Here is a 22,167-nt window from a genome sequence, read left to right as displayed (position 1 = left end):
TGTAGTTGAGGCTATCAACTATTACCCCTTGATGCAAAAAATCACCGTGAGCCCGATGTGCACGTTTTGACACTGAAAACTTAGCGCCATCCCCAGGGCTGAAGTTAAGTCTTACATGCGCCGAACCGTCTAAAACAACCTCCCAAAAAAAAAAGCCCAAAATGCTGTTTTTCTGTGGCTCTTCCTACTTAGTATAATCTCAATACTAAGTAGAAGGAACCCCAGGAAGCAGCAAGAAAAAAATACGTTTGGCCAGTGATCAGGTTAGGGCAAAGGATGCCCATTAAGCTTTTGTTTTCCTAACCCGTGGCAATGAGCGGGTTAGGAAAACGAATGCCCATCAGTTGAGCATTTGTTTTCCTAACCGGCGCACAGCCTCTTCTCCTGGGTGCCCGATGCCATCGACGATCTAGGAACGCACAATTTATCTCCAGTGTGCCTTTTTAGCGTGACCCCTCATTTAAATAATTCATCGCATGCCCAGGAAAGGTGGCTGGGTGCGCATTAGGGGGGTGGGTGCTCAATCATGAGCACCCGTTTACGCAAGCTGATATTGCATCGACCTGTTACATTGTAAGCTCTTTGGGACAGGCATTTCTCATTCCTGAATGCTTCTCACCATTGTAGTCTTAGTACCGCAGCCTTCAGAGGAATCAGATTTCATCAACAGCAATGAAACACCGGTAGAGAAGGTACCTTAGTGAGATTCTGTCACACTGCTATTAGCATTCCCATCAGGTGCCATGCTAATACTAGCACAATTCAAAGATGGCTCTACTAACCCCCCTGTTCTTAGCACAAAAGGACAGGATTTTTTCCCTTTTTGTAAGTTTATTTGAGGCAGTGCTGTGGGTGCTCTGGGGGGGGGGACATCTTTTATGATCTATGTAGAGCCCATCTCCGACCATTTCTTTAAGTGTTTGCCTGCATTCTTGATGTCTGAACCATGCGAGTAGATCAGACTTTTTAAAAATGTGTACCTAATGAATGGACACCTGGAGATGCTTTTTATGTGCTTAAAAAAGACTGTCCTCCACAATACAATGGATTAGCATGTTCCGAGTTGTCTAGATCACAAAGAAGGCACCCTACAACTTTCCGGAAATTCCACAAGGTGATTGGCTGAATGCTCCCAGCATGCTCAACTTTGCATACATATGTAAAACCTACATACTAGACATTCTTTGGACATGTCTGTTACCATATGTTTGCAAACTGCATATGGATCAGGACACAGGTGCACACTTGCATTTGGCTTTGAAGAGTTTCTTGGAAGAATAAGAGGCAATATTTAGATTCTCTTCCTTAGACAGTAGACACCCACCCCGCTGTCTATAACCAACAGCTGTTTGGAAAGCTTTCACTGGGACAGTCAGCTCTGCCAAGTGAGCGGATCAGGGAAGGGAAGCTTTTGGCCAATCCTGGTTTTTGAACTTACACCCTAATGCATTGTGGGACCTGTAGTCCCCATTTCTACTATGTGAAAAGGAGATGGAGCTCCAGGAGAAGAGAGCAGGGGGAGCTTTGGAACACGGGATGGCCAAGCACTCATGTAAAACTGTGCATTCTCCCAGTTCACATTAAAAAAATGTGTTAAGGCGGGCTTTGATGCAGTTTGTTGAATTGAAATCCAAGAGGTGACTGAAACCTCGTTAGAACTAAACCGTCTCCCAGGGACAGGGAAAAGGACTTTTCAGACTAGCAGTGCTCCCTACTCACAGTAGCTAAGGCCACTAACTGGCCCCAAGTCAGCAGGGACAGGTTTGCTTTCCCCTATAATATCTGCTTCCTGCTGTGCTTAGAGAAATGGGAATTACACTTCCACAGGTACAATGGGGATAAAACCAGGACTGGATCGGCACGGGGAGGTGTCAGCCAGAGGCACCAATGTCTTCAAACTCTTTCAAATGCAAATGGAGAAAATGTGCAACTTGTGAAGGGAGTGAGTGGTTTTTTGGTCCACAGTTAAATCCACACGATAAGAAAGAACATTTTCAAAACCTTTTGATAGAAATATACCTGCAGAAAATGAAACAAGCACAGTTCATAGAAATAAAACAAAAACATACAATTTGTCCTTTTCATTAATATGTTTTAAGAAACCCGACCCCAGAAGTGCCATTTTCAAGAAACTGGATTTTCCTGACATGTAGGACAGAGTCGTATGGCTTTCCAGCTTTGATTTTATGTGGGGCTGATTAGGATGTGTCTATTATATTTTATAACAAGATAGAAAAATCAGTGCTGCACTGTTTGAATTATAGGGCAGGATGGACTTGTCAGCCAATCAGATGCTTTTATCCTCTTGTACAGAAAATCCATGTATAGGAAGAAGAAAGTCTCGGGCACAAGTCTTCCACACTGTAGTTGATGGGGGGGAGGGGATAATGTAACAGTAAATCAGCCCATGCAGCTCTATGAGAGCCTCTTATCTCCTTAAGAGGGTGCCTCCTTCCCCTGCCTTCCTTGAGAGTTCAGCGCTGCCGTTCCTTTGAACGCTTGCAGGGCCTCTTCTTGGGAGACACAAAGGAACAGCTTTTTAACCTTTGGAGGAGCTCTTCCTTGCCTTTGCCCGATTCTCCTGGCAGTAGGACTGAGCTCCATGAGCCACAAGGACCTGGAGAGGAGCGGGCTTGGTGGAAGCGGAGGGGCTGTGGTCTCCCTTTATTTTCTTTGCTAGGGATTTTTCTTGGCAGTCGTACTATCCGTGGTGGACAGGTGCCTACGGTTGCCAGACGGCAGGTAACAGAGGTAAAACCCTAGACGTGCCTTCATGCCAAATTGCAAAACTCCTTAGTTGCCTAGTCAATAAATTGCTCATAGCATCTGGGGCCAAACAGATGAAACGTTCAGAGGCTTTAAAGGAGAACTATCAGGATTGTGTTTGTTAGGCATATGACTCTATCAGGAGGCCATACCTTAGAAGGTGGCATCTGTTTTAATCATCAGCCCTGTGATATATATTTTTTTTCTGGCAGTACTGCGATAGTGGGAACCCAGTTTTTTTTTTTTCAAGTTACCACAGTGGGCCAAGCTCAGGGACCGTGTGTGGTGTGGCAGCAGGAAGATGTTTAAGGGGACTGGGCATTATGTGGCTCACCCCCCCCCCCCCCCCCCTCTCGGACTTTCATTCTCTGGCGTGCCTGCTCCCTCCCAGCCTGCCTCCCTGGGAAGGGTCCCAGCTTACCCACCCATGTGGACAGTCCTGCTGAGAAGAATTAAAACATTTAAAATCATCCTATTGTCATTCTTCCTTTTAGATTTACATTTGTTTTTTTTTTTATGTACAATGCCACTTAAAACACTAACTCACTCTCAAAGCATAATCCTGGTGCTGAAGTTCACCCGGTAAACCAATTTGGTGTAAAAACAACCAAAAAATGCCCTCCTATTGTATAAAAATAAAGTGAAGGTAATCAGATTTGTCATGAAGGACAGCCCGATCCAGTCCTGGATTTACTCCCAGTGCAGCTCCACACTTGTAATTTCTCTAAGACCTGCGGGACGTACAACTACAAAGTCCACAGATAAAGTAGGTAAAACCAGGACTGGATCAGCTTGACCTTCATGACACGGAGGTCTCTTGTCCTGGTGCAGTGCCGGCAGTAGAACAGGAGCCTGGGTCGACATTTCTAACTTTCTCCTCCCACGGTACGCTGGCCCTGCCGACTGTACAGGCCCAAAAGCATTGCAAAGCGACTTGGAAAACTAGGCACTGGCTCCCAGGCGGAAATGAGGAGTAATGGAGCGGTGAGAGCAGCAGGCTATAAACCAGAACTGTCAGGGGTCAACTCCTGTTTTCCTCCCACTAAGGCTCCTTGTGACCCTGGCAAGTCACTTCCGCCTCCATTGCCTCAGCCACAAACTTAGGGCTTCATAAGCTTTTCGTCCATAGACACAGAATGTGAAATAAAAGCCTTAGTAAATCAGGCCCCCTGAGACTGTAAGCCCTTTGGGGCAGGGACCTTTCAACTCTACCCAACTGTAACTTGCCCTGAGCTCAGCTTTGGAAAGGTGAGTAAGTAAATCTAAAATTTAAAAAAAAAAAAAATCCAAATCTCACATGGCATATAGAGTGGTGGGCAACTCCAGCCCCCTGCAGGCATGCTTTCAGGGGAGGCAGCCTGGGAGGTGAAATGCCCAGAAAGCGGCCGGCTTTCCTATCGCACAGTAATAAGCCCCTTCCCTACCTTTCAGGATCTGTGCTCTGGTCACAAGGGTCCCACACTTACAAGGCACCTCCGGGTGCCCCAGTCGGTTGAGTGTCATGGATAACCCCAAAGAAGATGCATGGGCTATAAGCTGCATGCATGGTATGCAATTACATCTCATGCATATTCACTGGGTGCAACCTGAAAACCTGGCTGGTTGGGAATCCCTAAGAGCACAAGTTTGGGAACCACTGCACTAATGCACTCAGGGGCCGATGCAATAAGACATGTGTTATAACAGGTGCTCTCATATTGAGTGCTCGTCTTCCTAACGTGCCCACAGTCACCTCTCCTGGGTGCCTGCTACAATATTAAAATGAGCTGCTGTGTTAAAAAGGACACGCTAGGGAAACATTGTGTGTCTTTAGCGCTCAAACGCATTGAGGAGATGTGGCTGGGTGCCCACAACTGCATCGGGCGAATGCCCACAATCATAACGGGCACTAATATGAGCATCCGTTTCTTCAGTCCAGATGCTTAGATCCAGACCAGCGCCAGCGGCTGACCTGACCAAAGCTTCCTCCCCATCCCCAAGGTCTAGCCTGGTGGGCAAAGCGGTCCGGGTCGGACCAGGGGGTCCTCTACCTCAAATAGTGCATTCGGAAGGCCCATGTCTTAAAACAAAGCTTGCAAGACCCCAAATTCCACCTCGGCAGTAAGTGAGGAGTGAAAAAATTTATATTAAGTAGGCACTTCATATTAATTTATTCACTCCTTGAAGTTAGCATGTGGCACATTTAAAACTAATCAGAGAAAGTTCTTTTTTACTCAACGCACAATTAAACTCTGGAATTTGTTGCCAGAGGAGGTGGTTAGTGCAGTTAGTGTAGTTGTGTTTAAAAAAGGATTGGATAAGTTCTTGGAGGAGAAGTTCATTACCTGCTATTAATTAAGTTGACTTAGAAAATAGCCACTGCTATTACTAGCAACAGTAACATGGAATAGACTTGGTTTTTGGGTACTTGCCAGGTTCTTGTGGCCTGGATTGGCCACTGTTGGAAACAGGATGCTGGGCTTGATGGACCCTTGGTCTGACCCAGTATGGCATGTTCTTATGTTCTTATTGCCGATTAATTCATTCATTGTCACTTGTCAGTGAAAGGACCAATCCCCTTTCTGGACAGCCTTCTGAAAGGGGATTGGTTCTTTCCCCGATATGTGACTGGGGGGGGGGGAAGGGGGGGATCTTCGGTCAGGCCAGCCGCATGGACGCCTGCCTTTCTCACGGTGCTAGGACACGCGCTAGGCGGTCTCTTGCTTAGAGTGCCTCTTTGCATTGCAGGGTAATAGCTAATTAAGATATCTCTCTGCAATTTGCATGCACCCGCGCTAAGCCTGCCACAGGTTGTGTACTGTGGGGGTTTTTTTGGCACTAAAGCCCTTTTTACATACCAGAGCTGCATTAGCGCCGAAACACCCCATGCTAAAATGGGAGTTAAAACCCCATGCCCCTTATTGCATGGACCCCTGAGTTTTTATCCAGAGTTTCTCTGAGAGATCCATGCCCGGAGTCAGTCCCTGAAGAGATCTGTTCCTATCAAGCACTCCTTTCCGGTTACCAGCAAGTTTTAAAGCCAAATTTGCCACTTCTGAACCCCGCTGTAGGGAAGCCCAGGAAGCCAGAGCAGCTGAAACAGTTTCTGGAGGCTGCGGGGCACGAACGTACTGACCAAAAATGATTGTTTATTAGGGAACTGAAGGATTTTGGCTTGCAGGGTCCATCTGACTGGCCCAGCAATAGAATGGGACATTCTACCTGAAAGAAAATCCCAAATTAGGGATGAACTAACCTTTTTCCTAACAGGCTGTTCCTCCTCAGAAGGGGGTCTAAAGTGGTATGTTTTGATTGTAGATACCAGCACGGAGGCTCTTCAGCCAAAATTACACGGAAGTTCTTTTTTTCCGAATTTGCCTCAAAATCTGGGCCCTGGGGCAGAATCTGGAGTCTCGCTGGATGAATGCAGCTGGAGCTGCTGCGGGCAAGTGCTTTTCCTGGCTGGATTCACAAAGGCACAAAGAGGGCAGTCAGGCACACACAGGCCCAATATCCAGTTGCTGTCCAGCTGAACAAGTTAGCTGGATAAATATTCGGCTACTTTATAGTTAGCTGGATAAGTTTACTTATAGCTGTCCTATACTTATCCGTTTAATCGATGTTTATCTGGTCACATTAGCTGGACAAATGGCTCTGCCCCGGAATGGTCCAGAATGCCCCTCATTTAGCTGGCTAACTAACTAGCCAAATACATCGTGAGCTGGCTAAGTGGCAGCCACTAGCTGTGCCCAAATATTGAAAAGGCGTCACATCCAAACTTAACTAAGTGGCACAGAATGTTGACCTCACAGTACCTTGAAAAGAAGCTCTGAAAATTACAGAGAAAGTGATTCCTTATTAAAAAGTGAATATCTTCTCCTAAGGAGACCTATATAGCTATGGAGAAACATTTCAACTTGGCCAAACTTGTGAATCAGCTGAGCGGCATCATCCTCGTCCCTACATGCCTTCCTTCCATCACCCTTGTTAATCTCAGGTTGTCCTAAATCTAATGTGACTAGAAGGCTGATGTTTTAGCATTACTGAGATTTCTATGTTTAAATTTGAGGTTATCTGTCAATGTTTTTTTTACCCTGTTTGCCCCCCTCCCCGCCCTCTTCAGCTCTCAGGGGATGGTTTTACATCAACTCAGTTGGGTCATGGCTCAGCCTAAGCTACATTCACACCCCCTCCATCTTGTCTTCTGCTGAAAGGACCTTGTGCTTCCTCCGTCCAGGACTCCTGTCACGCCAGCTTGGTGCCGTTTTCCACTTCCTTGTGCGCCCAGAGCTCCTTGTGCTGCTTGCGTCCGAAGCCCTCGTCGTAGTTGCCTTTGCTCTTGAAGAGCTGCTGGAAGTGGGGTTTGCAGTAGAACTCGCCGTGGAGGGCGGCGTAGCTTCCCAGGCTGCAGAGGAGGCACGGCCAAAAGGAACAAAGCAAACAGCAGAGACAGCAGGGTGAGACGGCCTAGATGGATAAGTCCTTGCACTAGCGCTAGAATTGCTAACTGGCTCTGCTTGTTCCTATCCAGGACTCATCTCATTGCATGCAGGGACTGGTAGCTCTGGTTCAGCTGCAGCAGGACTGGATCGCTCTGCTCAAGGGAAATATTGGAACCAGCTTGCAACCTGAACCAGTACAGTCTATGGTAAGTTAATTGTCCACTGACCCAAATTTGACGCCTTGTAGGTCAAGCTGAAGGTAAGATTCTCAACTGAAATCCTGTGCAATTATCAGTGAGTGAGCCTGTTACTGAAAAGGTTGCCTCTTTTACAAAATAGTACTTAGAAAGAGAATTAGAACAAACAAAACCTAACTATAATTTGCAGAAATAGCTATCATAGCCCCCTGGGCGGAAGAAAGTCTCAGCTGTTACATAAAAGCAACACCTACTGGCCAGGCTCAGGATGCACGAATACCAGAGCCCAAAGGGAGTTGTAGCCTGGGCTCCAGGTCAAAGGTCTGTCACAACAATGGCCGGTTTATAGCAGGCATGAAAAATGGGGGAAAAGACTGGGACAAAGTGAATAATTAAACCAATGTCAATGACCTTTAGGACTCTGTTTTTACAGACAGTCTGCAACGATACAGGCTGCAGCATGCAAGATCCTGAGACAAGGGTCAGTGTTGGGGGAGAGGCAACCAGGGCAACTGCCCGAGGCCCCAGCACCACAAGGGGCTGCTACCCGGGCAGGTCACCACTGACCCAGAGCCAAAGGAGGCACGGCGCTCTCCAGGGCTGGATTCAGAGAAGGGAAGCTGCCTCGGGGCACCAGGCAGAGCCTGAAAGTGTGCCCCAGCTCACAAGCCTCCCACTGCCCCAGTCTCCATCGATGCCACCGGAAAATCTGTGGGGTGCCCAGAGCCGGACAGATGTGGTGAAGGAGTGGAGGATCACCAGGAGAGGAGGAGGAGATTAAACGTTTGCAGGACTGCTGGTGATATGGGGGAAGAGAGAATAAAACTTGGAGGCTCACTGGAGGAAGGTAAAATCAGAGGCTCACCATGGGGAAAGAGAGCTACAAACTGGAAGCAATGCTGGAGAGGGAGAGACGTTTTGGTGAGCCCAAGGGTGCAATTGTAATCTGGACCTGGTCATCTCTTTCCTTTCCCTCAATCCTTCCCCCTCCTGACCTGGGATTGGGAGGGAGGAGGAGGAGAAAGAGAAACTGCTTGAGAGGGGGGTGGGTATAGAAGGGGGGGGGAGAAAGAAGTGGATCTACAATGGCAAGTGGTGAGAGGGAAGAGGACCCAGGATCGGGGTGGGGGTGGGGAGGAGGGATGGAAGAGAGGATTGGGGAATACGAAAGGTGCAGTGGGTAGAAAGGACCAGGGATTTGGGGTAGAGGTGCCTGGAGGAGAGGGCTCAGGATTTGGAAGTGGGACCTACTCCTTAGATTCTGCCCTGGACCCCAGTGTGTCTGGCACCGGTCCCGTCCTGGTTGTGGGGGCAGCTTCCAGCGAGGTCTGCCAGTGCTGAAATTGCTGCCAGCTCACCTGAGTTTCATGTTGCAGTGCTTACAGCAGAAGCAGCTGTTGTGGAAGATGAGCTTGTCGGCCACCAGCCGTTCCATTGGGTAGACCGTTTTCTCGCACGCAACGCACAGCTCCTTGGGTGCAGCTCTCAGACTGAACGACTGAACAAAAATAACAGGTTAGCAACGGATTTCATCACTATGGACCAGGTGAGAACAGAAACTGGCCACAGCCTCACATCCCTGGAATGGGGGATCTGTCATGGTGGTCATTGTTATAGTAGTGGGGGTCTGGTTTACTATTCACGATACCCAGATGGAACCTTCAGGTTATGCAGTCGTGTACAACGCACCCACATTAAATAACAACTTTTCTGAAAACCAAACTTGCTTATTGTCCTCAAAGTTCAGTCCCGGTCTGCATCCTGGAGCGTCAACACCAATGTTCCCTCAAATTTTTGAAAGACAACATGCACAGACATTTTTTGTGCAACTTTTTATAAGTCAAGTTCAAATTTGGGCACCAGGAGCCAGTATAATGCAAATACTAACCAGATTTCTTGTGCACAGGCACAAGCACACAGCTCAGAGGGAACAGTGGTTAACACCTCTACAAACTAGAGCAGGGCTTCCAAAACCTGCCCAGGTGAGCCCACAGAGACTCGGATTTTCAGGATATCCACAAGGAATGTGCATGAGATAAATCTGCATGTACAAATGTTATATTTATGGTGGGTATCCTGAAAACCTGAATGGCTGTGGGGGTCACCAGGACAGTTCTGAGAAGCCCTGGATTAGAAATTGATTTGTAGAAAGGAAAGAGTCTAAGAAGTTTTATATTGGTCCTGGACGGAAGTATGTAGAGAGCCACCATAACAAGAAGGACAAGAGATACTAACCGAATGAAGCATGAGGAATAAATTCAATGAGAGAATGTAAGAATCTCGACCCAACGTACTGACTAATATATGAAGTTTGTCGCATTATTTTATTTGATGTGCTATTTCTTTAGTTAATATGTTTGGAACATTTCATTTGATAGATGTTAATGCCTGTTTATGAGTGCTACCACTGTAACCCGTCATTATTTGCTGATCTCTAGCTATGAATGTTACTTTTGTAAACCGTTGCGATACCTTTCCATGATTGACCAAAGATGACGTTTTACATAAACCTTCGTGGTCACCTGGGTCTCCTCTTTGTCTGTTAAAGGAAGAATGGACCCATGTGGGCCTGAACAATCATGCACAGCATCTTTAGATAATTCTGGTTTTTATCCCCTCAGTTTCCTCTTGCTCCGTTGTGCTTCCAGCTTAGTCAGAACCAGGGCTGCGATCTGCCACCATAAGCCTCCTTCATCATCAACTACCCGGAAAACCTTCCCCCCCCCCCCCCCCCCCCCTTATGTTATATTCCCTGCGCATCTCCTCTCCCCCTCCAAATTCACTACCTGCTCCTCTGACGCCATTCCCACCCAGCTCCTCAGCTCTACCTCCCCTACTACCACCCTTTCCATCTGTCACAGCCTCAGTCGATCCTGCTTCCTTCAGACATGCAGTGATCTTGCCAGTCCTCAAAGAAGCCTCACAGAACCCTACCTGCCCTGCTCCTATCCTCCTCCCTTTTGCTTCCAAGCTACTTGATCCTTCCGTTCACCTCCGCTGACCTGACTTTCTTTCATCTCAAGTCATTCTCAGTTTACTCCCGTCTGGCTTCAGCTCTCTGCATGCCACAGAAACAGCCCCTAATAAAGCCCAGCGACCTGGCCAAATCCTCTTTGACCTATATGCTGCTTTCAGCATGCTGATCACCACCAGGGTCGGATTTAACCTTTGGTGCCCATTGGCAGTCCCAGTTTTTAGGCGCCTTCAGAATTTGGTGCCCTGGTTCTCTTCTTGCCTCTCCCGTCACACGTTTAGCGTATGCTCAGGTGTATCCTCCTCTACTGCTATCCCACTATCAATCAGAGTGCCTCAGGGCTCTGCCTTGGGACCTCTTCCCTTCTCTCTCTATACTTGTTCTCTCACTGCTCTGATCTTCTCCCACGGCTTTCAGTGCCATCTTTATGATGATGATTTTCAGATCTGCCTCCCACCCCAGAACGTTCACCAGTAGTCCAGTCCCAAATCTTAACCTGCTTGTCTGACATTGCCACCTGGCTGTCCCACCGCCACCTAAAACCTAACATGGCCAAGACAGAACTTATCTTTCTCCCCAAAGCCACCTCCTCCCTTCCCTCTTTCTCCGTTTCTGTGGATAACACTGCCATCCTCCCAGTCTTCTCAGCCTGTAACCTTGGGGGTCTTGCCTTCTCTACATATATCCAAAACACTGCTAAAATATGTTGTTTCTTTCAGTATAACATCACCAAATTCCATCCATTCCTTTCTGAACCCTTATGCATGCTCTCATCACCTTTTGCTTTGGCTACTGCAGCCTGCTCCTCACAGGTCTCCCAGTGAATCATCTCTCTCCACTACAATCTATTGCAAATTCAGCTGTTAGTCCTGTGGGAATTCTGCACTATTGCGGAGCACAGAATTCCCCTCCTACACAGCTGTGCAGAATTTGGCAGGCCCCAGCGTGCTGCGAGCGGAGGCTGTCCAGCGAGCGGCAAAGGTGAAGCAGGCCCAGGTGTGCCACGGGTGGAGGCAATCTTGCTTGCAGCAAAGAAGGAGCAGGCCTCAGTGAGAGTGAGTGTGTGTGTGTGTAAGACTGCAAGTCTAGAGGGTGAGAGAGAGCATGTGCGAGGGTGTGTGGATGTGGGTGCCAGAGAGAGGGAGCCAATGTGAGGAGATTGTGAAGGAGTGTGTATATGTGTGAGAGATTGGGAACTGGTGTGTGTGAAAAAGGGATTGTGTGGATGTGAGGATGCTTGTTGGTGAGAGAGGGAGCCTGTGTGAAGATGCTTGTTTGTTCATGAGAAAGGGAACCTGTGTGAGGGTGTGTGTATGTGTAAAAAAGAGAGCCTGTGTGAAGGGATGTGTCTGTGAGAGAGAGAGGGAGCCCTTGTGTGTGGGGGTGTAAGAGAGAGAGGGAGCCAGTGTGCAGGGGTGTGTGAGAGAGAGAGACATAGGTAGCCTGTGTGAGGGTGTATGCTTGAGAGAGAGAGAGAGCCTGTATGAGGAGAAGTGTGTGCACGCGAGAGAGGGAGCCTGTATGAGAGGATGTGTGTGCACGCGAGAGAGAGAGGGAGGTGTGTGTGTGAGAGAGAGTGAGAGAGACAGAGGGGGCAGTACTGAGAAGAGGGATCAAACTCTGGGAGTGGAGATAGAGTGGAAGGGGTTGAGCCTAGTGGGGGAGGGGAGAGATAGTGGCAGGTTGGAGGAGTTGGGGCCCGAGAGGGCAAAGTGAAAGGAGACTGGCCAGGGGAATAGGGAGCGGGTGGAAGGGATACTTTTATAGTTAACTTCTAAGAAACTTCTGCTCAAAATATTTAAAACTCTGCATCTTTAAGTAATAACTTTTTTCTATTTTCTGTATTATATTTTAAATGAATTACTTAAAGACTGTCATGTGTATTATATTATTTTGACCAATATAAAGTATGCAGAATTTTAAGTTTTGTGTGCATAGTTTTAAATTTGTTTGCACAGAATTCCCCCAGGACTAAGTTATGTAATTTAATTACTCCTAGTGTCACTACACCAATATAAACTCTTTTTTCAAGTCCCTACATTGGCTCCCTATCCATTCCACATACAAGCATCTCTTACAAGAGCCTTCATTTTGCAGCACCTCGCTACCTCTCCACCCTTATCTCCTCACTACACTCTCCTTGTGAGCTCCACTCATTGGGCAAATCACACGTATCCATGCCCTTCTCTTCTATCGCCCACTCCTGGCTCTGTGCTTCCAGCTTGCTGCTCCATACTCCTGGAATAGTCCTAGTTTTCCTGATCATACCCTTGTTGGTTTTTAACCATTTTCTATAATAAAACAAGCGCCCTAATTCTCTTATTTGTCCGTTTGTCTATCTTGAATAGATTGTAAGCTCTACAGAGAAGAGACTGTCTGTTATGTGTTTCTGTATAGTGCGGCATATGTCTAGTAGTGCTATAGAAATGATAGAGTAGTAGAAGGGGATGCCAAGCTCCCCAGTTTCTATGAAACATTCTGCAACATTAAGGTTCATCCTTAGTTTAGTTTAATATACTGCCTTTCTCAAAAATCAAGGCAGTTTGCCCAGTAGACCAGATGAATATCAGTATAAAACAGACAAATGACACAAGCCGTTCCATTACAAAAGCAATAAAGCATGTATCATCAGTCTAAAATAAGATAATGGACAAGCACTATAAATTTATCACAATATACAAGCTAACATATCCTGCCCTCTCTATATGAACCTCAGGCACCATTTCTGTTCACAGACAGGGCAAGTCAACTTTTAGCCTTCAGGAGCCACAAAACAGATCTGGTTTTCAGAATATCCATAATAAAGACCCATGATCTGCATGCACATAAAGCTCTTTCATCTTTGTTGCGGAAGTGTCCATGACCCTCGAGTACCGGAGTTGGCCAGCCCTGTGTGAAGAAAACAGACGTGAGAAGGGACAAGGCAGTTACTCACCTTAGATCTCTGCACAGCGCTGGCTGCTGAGTTACTGTTGGTCTCCTGCAGAAAGAAAAAAACCAATATAAAACAGAATAAAATTCTAGGACTGGCTTGGTGGCTCAGTAGTTAGGGCCATGAACTGCCATTAGAAAGATCCCCAGTTCAATCTGTGAATTGGGTCTTCCCCACCCCGGGGGTGGCTGGAGCTGGGGATGCTGGCAGGGGGTCAGGGGTCGGGTGCTCACAGCCCCGGGGGAGCAGGAGGGAGTGGAGGTCATTGCTTAAGGGTAACATCTGGTAGCTACATTCAGGGCTCCAGAAGGAGCAATGGGGGATCCTGGCCCGGGACCGTCGCTGCAGTAACCAGACTTAGGGGATACAAAATGGGAATGGAGGTCCCTGGCGCCGGATCCCAGCCACAGGTGCAATTGAGCTGGACGTATATAGAAGTGGGAGGAAATGGCTGTTTCCCAAAAAAAAAAAAAAAAGTTAGCAAGTAGCTCATTTAAAACAAATCGAAGAAAATTCTTTTTCACTCAGCGCATAGTTAAGCTCTGGAATTCATTGCCAGAGGATGTGGTTACAGCAGTTAGTGTAAATGGGTTTAAAAAAAGGTTTGGATAGGTTCCTAGAGGAAAAATCCATAAAGTGCTATGACAGTAATTAATAAGCAATAGTAGCTTGTGATCTATCTAATGTTTGGGTACTTGCCAGGTTCTTATGGCCTGGATTGGCCACTGTTGGAAACAGGATGCTGGGCTTGATGGACCCTTGGTCTGACCCAGTATGGCATGTTCTTATGTTCTTAAGCAAAATTCTAATGCAAGCTGAGGTTAAAAAGTAGTCCTCACCTAAGGAAATCAGTGACAACGTTTAACATTCAGAAACCAAAAAGCAGGTCAGACAGCCTCCTGCGAGGCAAGCAATGTGATGCACTCAGGGACCCTCCAAGCATCTACATACATTGTATGTGCAGATGGGGGATTTCTTTGTCTATATGTTCTGTCTGGTTCTCTTTTTCTACTGAGCTGCCCTACTTAACGAAGAGAACACAAGACGACAATACAGCGATGGGTCGACCGATGAAAGACAGAGGAGAAAGGCCGCTCCCTTCCCCAGTGAGCTTACAGCCTTAGCGGGAAAGAAAGGGAGACTTCCAAGACAGAAAAGGGAGGTGGCAGCAGCTGCAGGAAGCGTTTCATGGCACATCGCAGAGGAGGAGGAGGAGGAAAGATTCAGGGAAACCGCTGGAATGGCCTTTTCAAGAAATGTATCTCCACTGAAGCTGGGTCAGGAAGGCCAGAGCATTGCAAGGGAGAGAGGCCCATAGGTGTGGGAGAAGACTGGGAGATAGGGGCCGAGCTGGGGAGACAAAAGGGACTGGAAAGGAGGGCGAGCCTGCGGGAAGGGGTGCACGGAGTAAAGAGGGAGGAAGGGAGGAGCAAAGCCATAGGAGAGGAAGCTGGTTCTTGCTGCTGCTGCAGAGTAGAGCGTGGGAGGGGAGGCCGCAGATGAGACGATGAGGTTACAGGGTGGGGTTTTACGACGACGACCATGGTGGTAGCCCAGCTGCACCTGGGGCTCTGATTGCTTTTCCCGTCACTAGCCCTGCTGCATCCTTCCATGGTGTCAGTATTCAACCTCCCAGGGGGCTCTGACTGCACTTCGATTGCTCTCTGTGTCAGTGTCCCTGCTTCTCACCCTTGAGGTAGACAATTGTGACCCAGGCGGCACTGGTAGTTGCATCCTTCTTCTTTTCTCCAGTTCTCACTTAACCTCTCCTATTAAACGTCTTGGGTAGAACAGGATGGCACTTGTCTGACTCTCCTTTAAGTAGTGTATTGAGGGGGGTGCTGACCTCTAGAAGGAATCTGGCCTGGTGTATGTACGTCTGAAATCTGAGTGGGAGGGAAGGATTTTATGGAAATTCATTAGTTATGTAGATTGGTGTCCTAAGAGACAAGACCATTTTGCATTCTGGTGATATCCTTAAGGCCTGCTGGTTCTGCCAGTCCAGCAAGGTCTTTAATTTACCACACGTGCCTCTGGGCCAAAGGAATACTCCTAGGTGCTAAGGCCTAGTGGCACATCACTCTCCGCTTTGACAGGGGGAGGAATTGGATTCAGATAACAACCAACATGGGCCCTGACTTTAATGGTCTCTAGGGTACTGATATGCAGACACAAGGGAAAAAAGCGCAGAACTGCTTCAACAGCCAAGTCCATAAGCAATGCACATCAAGCAGCACTGTCTGAATTTTCAAGGCTCATCATTCAGTAAAAGAGAAACATGGGGGTAACCTACACAGTGTGACAGTCAAGCTTTCACAATATCCACCAATGAATAAGCATGAGATAGAGCCTCATGCACTGCCTGCATTGCATGGAAATCTCTCTCATGCTTATTCCTTGTGGATAGCCTGAAAACCAGAATGGCTAAGAGCTATTCCAGGACTGGTTTGAGAAACATTGATCTAGGTACTCTGAACAGATGTATATTTTGATAAAAAGTGGTAAAAATTGTTTTCTGATAACTAACCTGGTCTAGAGTTGATTCCTCACTGCAGGTCAACCAAGGATCCAGTTGTGATTTCCCCCATTGCATGCATGGAACTGTAGTTCTGATTTTCTTAGGGACCTCAATGGAAAAATCAAAACTACAAATCCCTGCATGCAATGGGGCAAACCTAGGCCCTGGCCTTTGGTTGACCTAGGGTGAGGTAGCAACTCCACCCTGGCCATTTGTGTAGTGACCTCGGTATCATGTTAATAGAAATGAGGAGAGGAACAGAGGCAAGGATACAAAATTGTATGCAGAAATGCATAATTTCTGAGGACCCAAAGAAGCTGGCCCAAGAAGTCCTGCCTCGAGGCTTACGTGTGTGGTAGGTGCTGTTGTGAGTCCCTTGGCCTGGAACATGATTGACTTCTTTCTTTCTACTGCAAGGTCCCTGTTGACTGTAGAAGGCTCCAATGGGCGTCTTTAGTGCAGGACCCCGGCCATCTGTAAATGGAATCCAGACGGAGGTGATTGTTAAAATAAGATTACAGTTTCAAGCTTTGTTTCCCAAAGCACACACCAAAAATCCCATCTAAGTCCCTAATTCACTATCTCAGTATGAGTGCAATCTCTGGATTCTTTCTTTCATAAAAGGTGGTTGTCTGAACAGCTAGTTGAAAGCTGATCCCAAATGGAGTGATGCCAAAGCTTTAGCCAAGTATCAATGATGTCCTGGTATTAAGGTCATTAGGTTACTTATCTAATCTATCTATCTGTGTACTCAGTGGAGAGAAATGTTTGTTTTTAGAATCTGTCAAATAAAATATTAGCAATCATCAATCACATTGACAATTTAAAGGCTGTGTAAGCGGCAAGCTACATGCAATAGAACAACCTGGCCAGCCTATGGAGTTTCTTTTTAAAAGGAATTTTTAAAAGAAATCTAGCTGGCTGGATCCACCAGGGTGAAAAATAAATGGGCATGCCGAGAGGTACCATTGAGAGGGAAAATATGCAGGTATATGAAACTTTCATCGATATATGTGGCATTTCCATAAGAAGTGCCATGCTGGGTCAGACCAAAGTCCATCGAGCCCAGCATCCTGCCTCCAACAGTGGCCCGTCTAGATCCCAATAACTGATCTATTTCTTGAATCTCGCTCCCAGGGATAAGCACTGGCTTTCCCAAGTCTGCCTGGCTTATAACTGTTTATAGACTTTTCTTTCAGGATCTTGTCCAGTCCTCTTTTTTTTTTTTACTTTATATTTATTGACATTTTCAAAATTATACAAGCACATAACTTGTGGAAATAATGCAAGACACTGGGATGTCAATATATATATATATCTATATATATCTATATCTATATATATATCATTAAAAAGAAATACGAACAGTGGAAATCCAAAATATTGCTAGACCAGAATCTAACATATATAATAAGCATACAGGATATGCTGGGAAAAAAAAGTGACGTCAAAGGCAAAATATTATCCCTCAGAAAAAGCCAAACATAAGAGAGACATAGCACTGAACAGAATACATTACATTCCATCGCCATTGTATAGTGCTAACAGAAGGAGCAGAGGTATGAGAATCAAGATATAAATGTAGCTGGGCAGGATCTAAGCAAACATATCTGGCTCCATGATGAAAAATTAAACATTTACATGGAAATCTTAATATAAACTTCGCACCAAGTGCCACAGTTTCAGAACACATTGCTAGAAATCTTTTACATCTTTCTTGAGTTGTATGGGTAATATCCAGATATACCAAGACTCTAGCCATAATAAAGGGAAAGCCTGTAATGGAAAAAAAAATCTCAGAACAAGATCTCTGTCCTGGGAAAAAAACAAAGGAAATGAAAAGAGTTCCACACTGAGAAATAACCGCATTCGTAGAAGATTCCAACAAGTGAGCTAAATTAGAATCTGACTCTTGAACATTTTCCACTTGTCCTGAGCCCAAAGATTTTATCATATAAGCTTTAGCAACAGGAGGACTGGCTTCAGTAGGAATTTTAAGGATCTGAGATGAATATTTTTTAAACATATCTAATACAGATATATAATTAGACTTAGGAAAATTCAAAATCCTAAGATTCAAATATCTGAGGGAATTTTCAATATTTTCCATCTTCCTCAATTGAGCCACATCCGATTTAACCAGCGTATCTTGAACCTATTATAAAGTGGTAACTTGTTGATTCAAATCCTCCAGTCTTTGAGAATGAGAATCTATCGTAGTTTCAATCACTTGAATATGATTTGAAAAAGTAGAAGTAACATCAACCAATGAAGAAATAGACTTTTCAAGAATCACTAATGCTGACCAAATAGAGTCCAGGGTTATCACGGAGGGTTTAGGCAAGACAGGTTGAATAGGATGAAAATTATCAATACCTTCGCCCCTCTGAATAGCCATTGCCTCTGAGAGAGTACTCACATTTTCTCCCGGAATGGAAGTCATTAGTCGAATTCTAACCGCAGGAGTTTCTTCGCTCTTGGAGGTTCTCAATTTTCTCCAAGGACACTGGGGAAGTCTCCAACATATCAGCAGAGATTGTTGCGGCTCCTTCAGGGGAGCCTTCCCCAGCAACTGTTAATCTAGGGCGAAAAAGCCCACTTGACTGTAAGGAATCACCAAAAATAACTGCCGAGAGGGGCAGAGGCGGGGGTCGATGGAGCACTGGGGCTCAGAGTAACATCATGGTCTGGTGTTGGAGCCGCCTGCTCCGTGGCTCTAGACGCCAAGGACGCCTCCGGAGCAAGCTCAGGCTTTGGGGTCAAGAAGCCCTCAATGGTAGTTTGAAGGGGGTCGGACTTGGGAGTAACTGGGGGCTCTTCCCTTCTCTGAGCCTTACGTTTAGTATGAGGCATATTGAGAATCAAAAATAAGAAGAAACGAGGAGCTTCAAAGAACCGTGTCTCTCTTCAGGCAGCCATCCGTCCAATCCTCTTTTGAACCCCATTATGTTAGTTGCAATGACCACGTCCTCTGGCAACAGATTCCATAGCTTGTTTGTGTGCTGAGTGAAAAAAATACTACTTTTGATTTGTTTTAAATCTGCCGGCTGCGAGTTTTCATGGAGTGTTCCCTAGTCCCAGTGTTTGAAAGGGTAAATAACCATTCTCTTTTTACCTATTCTACACCACTCATGATTATATCATTTTCAATCATATCCCCTCTCATTTGTCTTTTTTTCCAAACTAAACAGCCCTAATCTGTTTAACCTTTCTCCATAAGGGTGTTTTTCCATCCCCTTCATCATTTTTGGCGCCCTTCTCTGTACCTTTTCTTTGCCCGCTATGTCGTTTTTTGAGCTGAGGCAACCAGAAGTGCACATAATGTTCAAGGTGCAGGAGCACTATGGATCTATACAAAGACATTATGATAGTCTCATTTTTTTTAATCTATTCCTTTTCAAATAATTCTTAACATTCTATTTACTATTTTGACCGCCACTCACTGAGCTGAAGATTTCAAGGTATTGTCCACTCCTGGGTGGTGACTCCTAACATGGAATCCAGTATTATGCACCTGTAGTTGGGATTATTTTTCCCTATACACATTTCTGTGCACTTGTCCTCATTAAATTGCATCGGTCATTTATAAACCCATTCTCCTAATCCCACAAGGTCCTTCTGTAGTTCTTCACAATCCACTACCGTTTTAACGACTCAAAACAATTTTGTGTCATTTGTGAATTAGTTCACCTCACTTGTCATTCCTTTCTCCAAATAATTTATTAATATGTTAAATAGCACAGGTCCCAACACAGACCTCTGGGGTGCTCCACTAACCACCTTTCTCTATTTGCAAAATTGACCATTTAGTCATACTCTCTGTTTCCTGTCTTTTATCCGGTTACCAATTCACAATAAGACACTCCCAGTTTCCTAAGGAGTGTCTCATGAGGGATTTTGTCAAATGCCTTCTGAAAATCCAAATCAATTGGCTCATCTTTGCCCACATGTGTATTTACATCCTCAAAATAATCTAGTAAATTGGTAAGGCAAAACTTGCCTTTGCAAAACCCATGTTGACTCTCCCCCATGTCTATTTATGTGGTGAGTAATTATGTTTTTAAGAATAACTCTGACTATTTTTCCCAACACAGAAGTCACTCACTGGTCTATAGCTTCCCAGATAACCCCTGGAGCCCTTTTTAAAAATTGGCACCACTTTGGCCACCCTCCAGTCTTCTGGTACATGGCTGTTTTAAATTAAAGGTTGCAAATCACCAGAAACAGATCTGCAATTTTATTTTTTAGTTCCTGCAGAATTCTGGAGGGAATACCATCTGGCCCTGGTGAGTTGTTATTCTTTAGTCTGTCAATATGAGTTATTACATTCTCCATTTCCAGCACCTAAGTGATCCAAGATATAAGAGGTGCAAGAGATATGGACACCAAATTATCCATGCAGCCTGTGGCAAATCTTTAACAAGAATCTACCCAGATACTGACAGATAAGGAGCAATATTCTTATGTTCTTCTTATGTTCTTAATATTCCACAGCAGTCAAACTTCTATGGCTAACAACTGGGATATATCCTTAGTAATGTGGACTGAAATAACTGAGCAGACTGGATGGGTCATTGTGTTTTGTTTTGTTTTTTGCCATTATCTATTATGTTACTACTATGAAAATGGATTTATTGAAACATTGCATTCCTAAATATATAAAGTTACCAGTTGTCAGCTCTGATTGGATCAATCTTGCACTGAATATGAGATGTTATTATTCTTAAACCTTTGTGGCAATCCATTGAACTTTCTGCCCTAGAGAGACACACAGGGATGGAAACTGAAAAAAAAAAAGGGATTCAGCACTGTGGCTGCAAGAACACATCTGAGAGAGGTAAACAGAACCCAAGGACAGCAGGAGCTATTTTAGTACGGGAGGTTTACTATATTATATGGTAAATGTAATACTATGTACTCAATTTTCTGAGGGCCAAACCCACACCCAATATGGGTGTGGGTTTGGCCCACACCCATATTGGGTTCCAAGTGTCTATATGGGTTCCAAGTGTCTTTTTTTGCAGGATTTTCTGGTTGGCACCACAGCAGAGTATGAAAAATAATATACATGCTGTAAGTAACATTTTTACCTCAGAAGGATGTACATTGAATGCTCTTTTTCATGCAAAATCTTTTATTATAATTACTTTTGCTGCAACATATTTGTTTAGAAACAGTAGGAACCTTAGTGAAGGGTTAAGCGTTCTTTTCAAGATATCTATGGCTTATGAGGTCTGAAGGTGTGGTTTCCAGCAGTTTCTCTCTTCCTCTTTCCTTGTCCACATACAAATCACAGTGTAACCCCCCCCCCCCCCCAAAAAAAACAAACAACAAACCTCATATCTACTTTGTATTGAATGCATGATGCATGTCCAGTCTCTCCCTGCCTTAACCTGCACAGGAAATAACAAGAAGCTGCTGGGTGGCAGGAAGCGATTTTGTGTGTAATCTTAGTGGCTTTCTCACAAGGGAGTATAGACCTCCTGTCAGGGCTGGTGCAAGGATGTTAGGCACCATAGGCAAATCGTACATGCATGCACTCTCCCCAAAATACAATTTTAAAAAAATGATGCATATTTATTCTACAAAGTCCTTCCCATCCTTCCTTCAGCCAGTCCTGGTTTTTCTCTGTTGTATCTGCAGACTTGTAATTCTGCTCTCTCTAACGGGCCGATACAGTAAAAACGCGGGAGAGCGAGCGAATGCCCGCTCTCCTGTGCGCGCGATACAGTATCTTAATTTATTTAAATTAGGCCCGGTGGTAAAAAGAGGGGCTAGAGACACTAGCGCGTCCCTAGCGCCTCTTTTTTGACGGAAGTGGCGGCTGTCAGCGGGTTTGACAGCCGACGCTCAATTTTGCCGGTGTCGGTTCTCGAGCCCACTGACAGCCACGCCATGATATTAAGTCGGAGGGTGCACAGAAAAGCAGTTTTTACTGCTTTTCTGTGCACTTTCCTGGTGCCCGGAGAAATTAGCGCCTACCTTTGGGTAGGCGCTAATTTCTGAAAGCAAAATGTGCAGCTTGGCTGCACATTTTGCTTTCTGAATCGCGCGGGAATACCTAATAGGGCCATCAACATGCATTTGCTATTAGGTTTGGGGGGGTTGGACGCACGTTTTGGACGCGCTATTACCCCTTACTGAATAAGGGGTAAAGCTAGCGCATCCAAAACGCACGTCCAAATGCCTACTAACAGTGCGCTCCATCGGAGCGCACTGTACTGTATCGGCCTGTAAGACAGGCAGGATCTACAAGTCCAGGGATGCTATGAGGGTAAAACCTGTTGTTTATGGCCTGGAGCTTTTGAAGATTTGTCATTTAAAAGGACTGAGTCCTTCTATATTTATTTAATGTGTTT

General features: G+C 45.5%; 1 protein-coding gene across 1 annotated transcript in view; it reads right to left on the bottom strand.

The window, feature by feature from the left end:
• Positions 1–5,153: 5,153 nt before the first annotated feature.
• The window catches only part of LIMD2 (LIM domain containing 2), a 53,443-nt gene continuing 36,429 nt past the window's right edge, over positions 5,154–22,167 (bottom strand). The window contains exons 2-5 of the mRNA XM_029574040.1: positions 16,157–16,282; positions 13,294–13,338; positions 8,743–8,882; positions 5,154–7,150 (exon numbers count right to left, since the gene is read on the bottom strand). Coding sequence (XP_029429900.1) covers positions 6,991–7,150; positions 8,743–8,882; positions 13,294–13,338; positions 16,157–16,198 — 387 coding nt within the window. The 5' untranslated portion in view covers positions 16,199–16,282 and the 3' untranslated portion in view covers positions 5,154–6,990. The remainder of the gene's footprint in view (positions 7,151–8,742; positions 8,883–13,293; positions 13,339–16,156; positions 16,283–22,167) is intronic.

Source organism: Rhinatrema bivittatum, chromosome 12 (genome assembly GCF_901001135.1).
Source record: "Rhinatrema bivittatum chromosome 12, aRhiBiv1.1, whole genome shotgun sequence".
Lineage (NCBI taxonomy): Eukaryota > Metazoa > Chordata > Amphibia > Gymnophiona > Rhinatrematidae > Rhinatrema > Rhinatrema bivittatum.
Note: the sequence above shows the minus strand (reverse complement) of the source record. Positions and strands in the feature narration are given on the sequence as shown.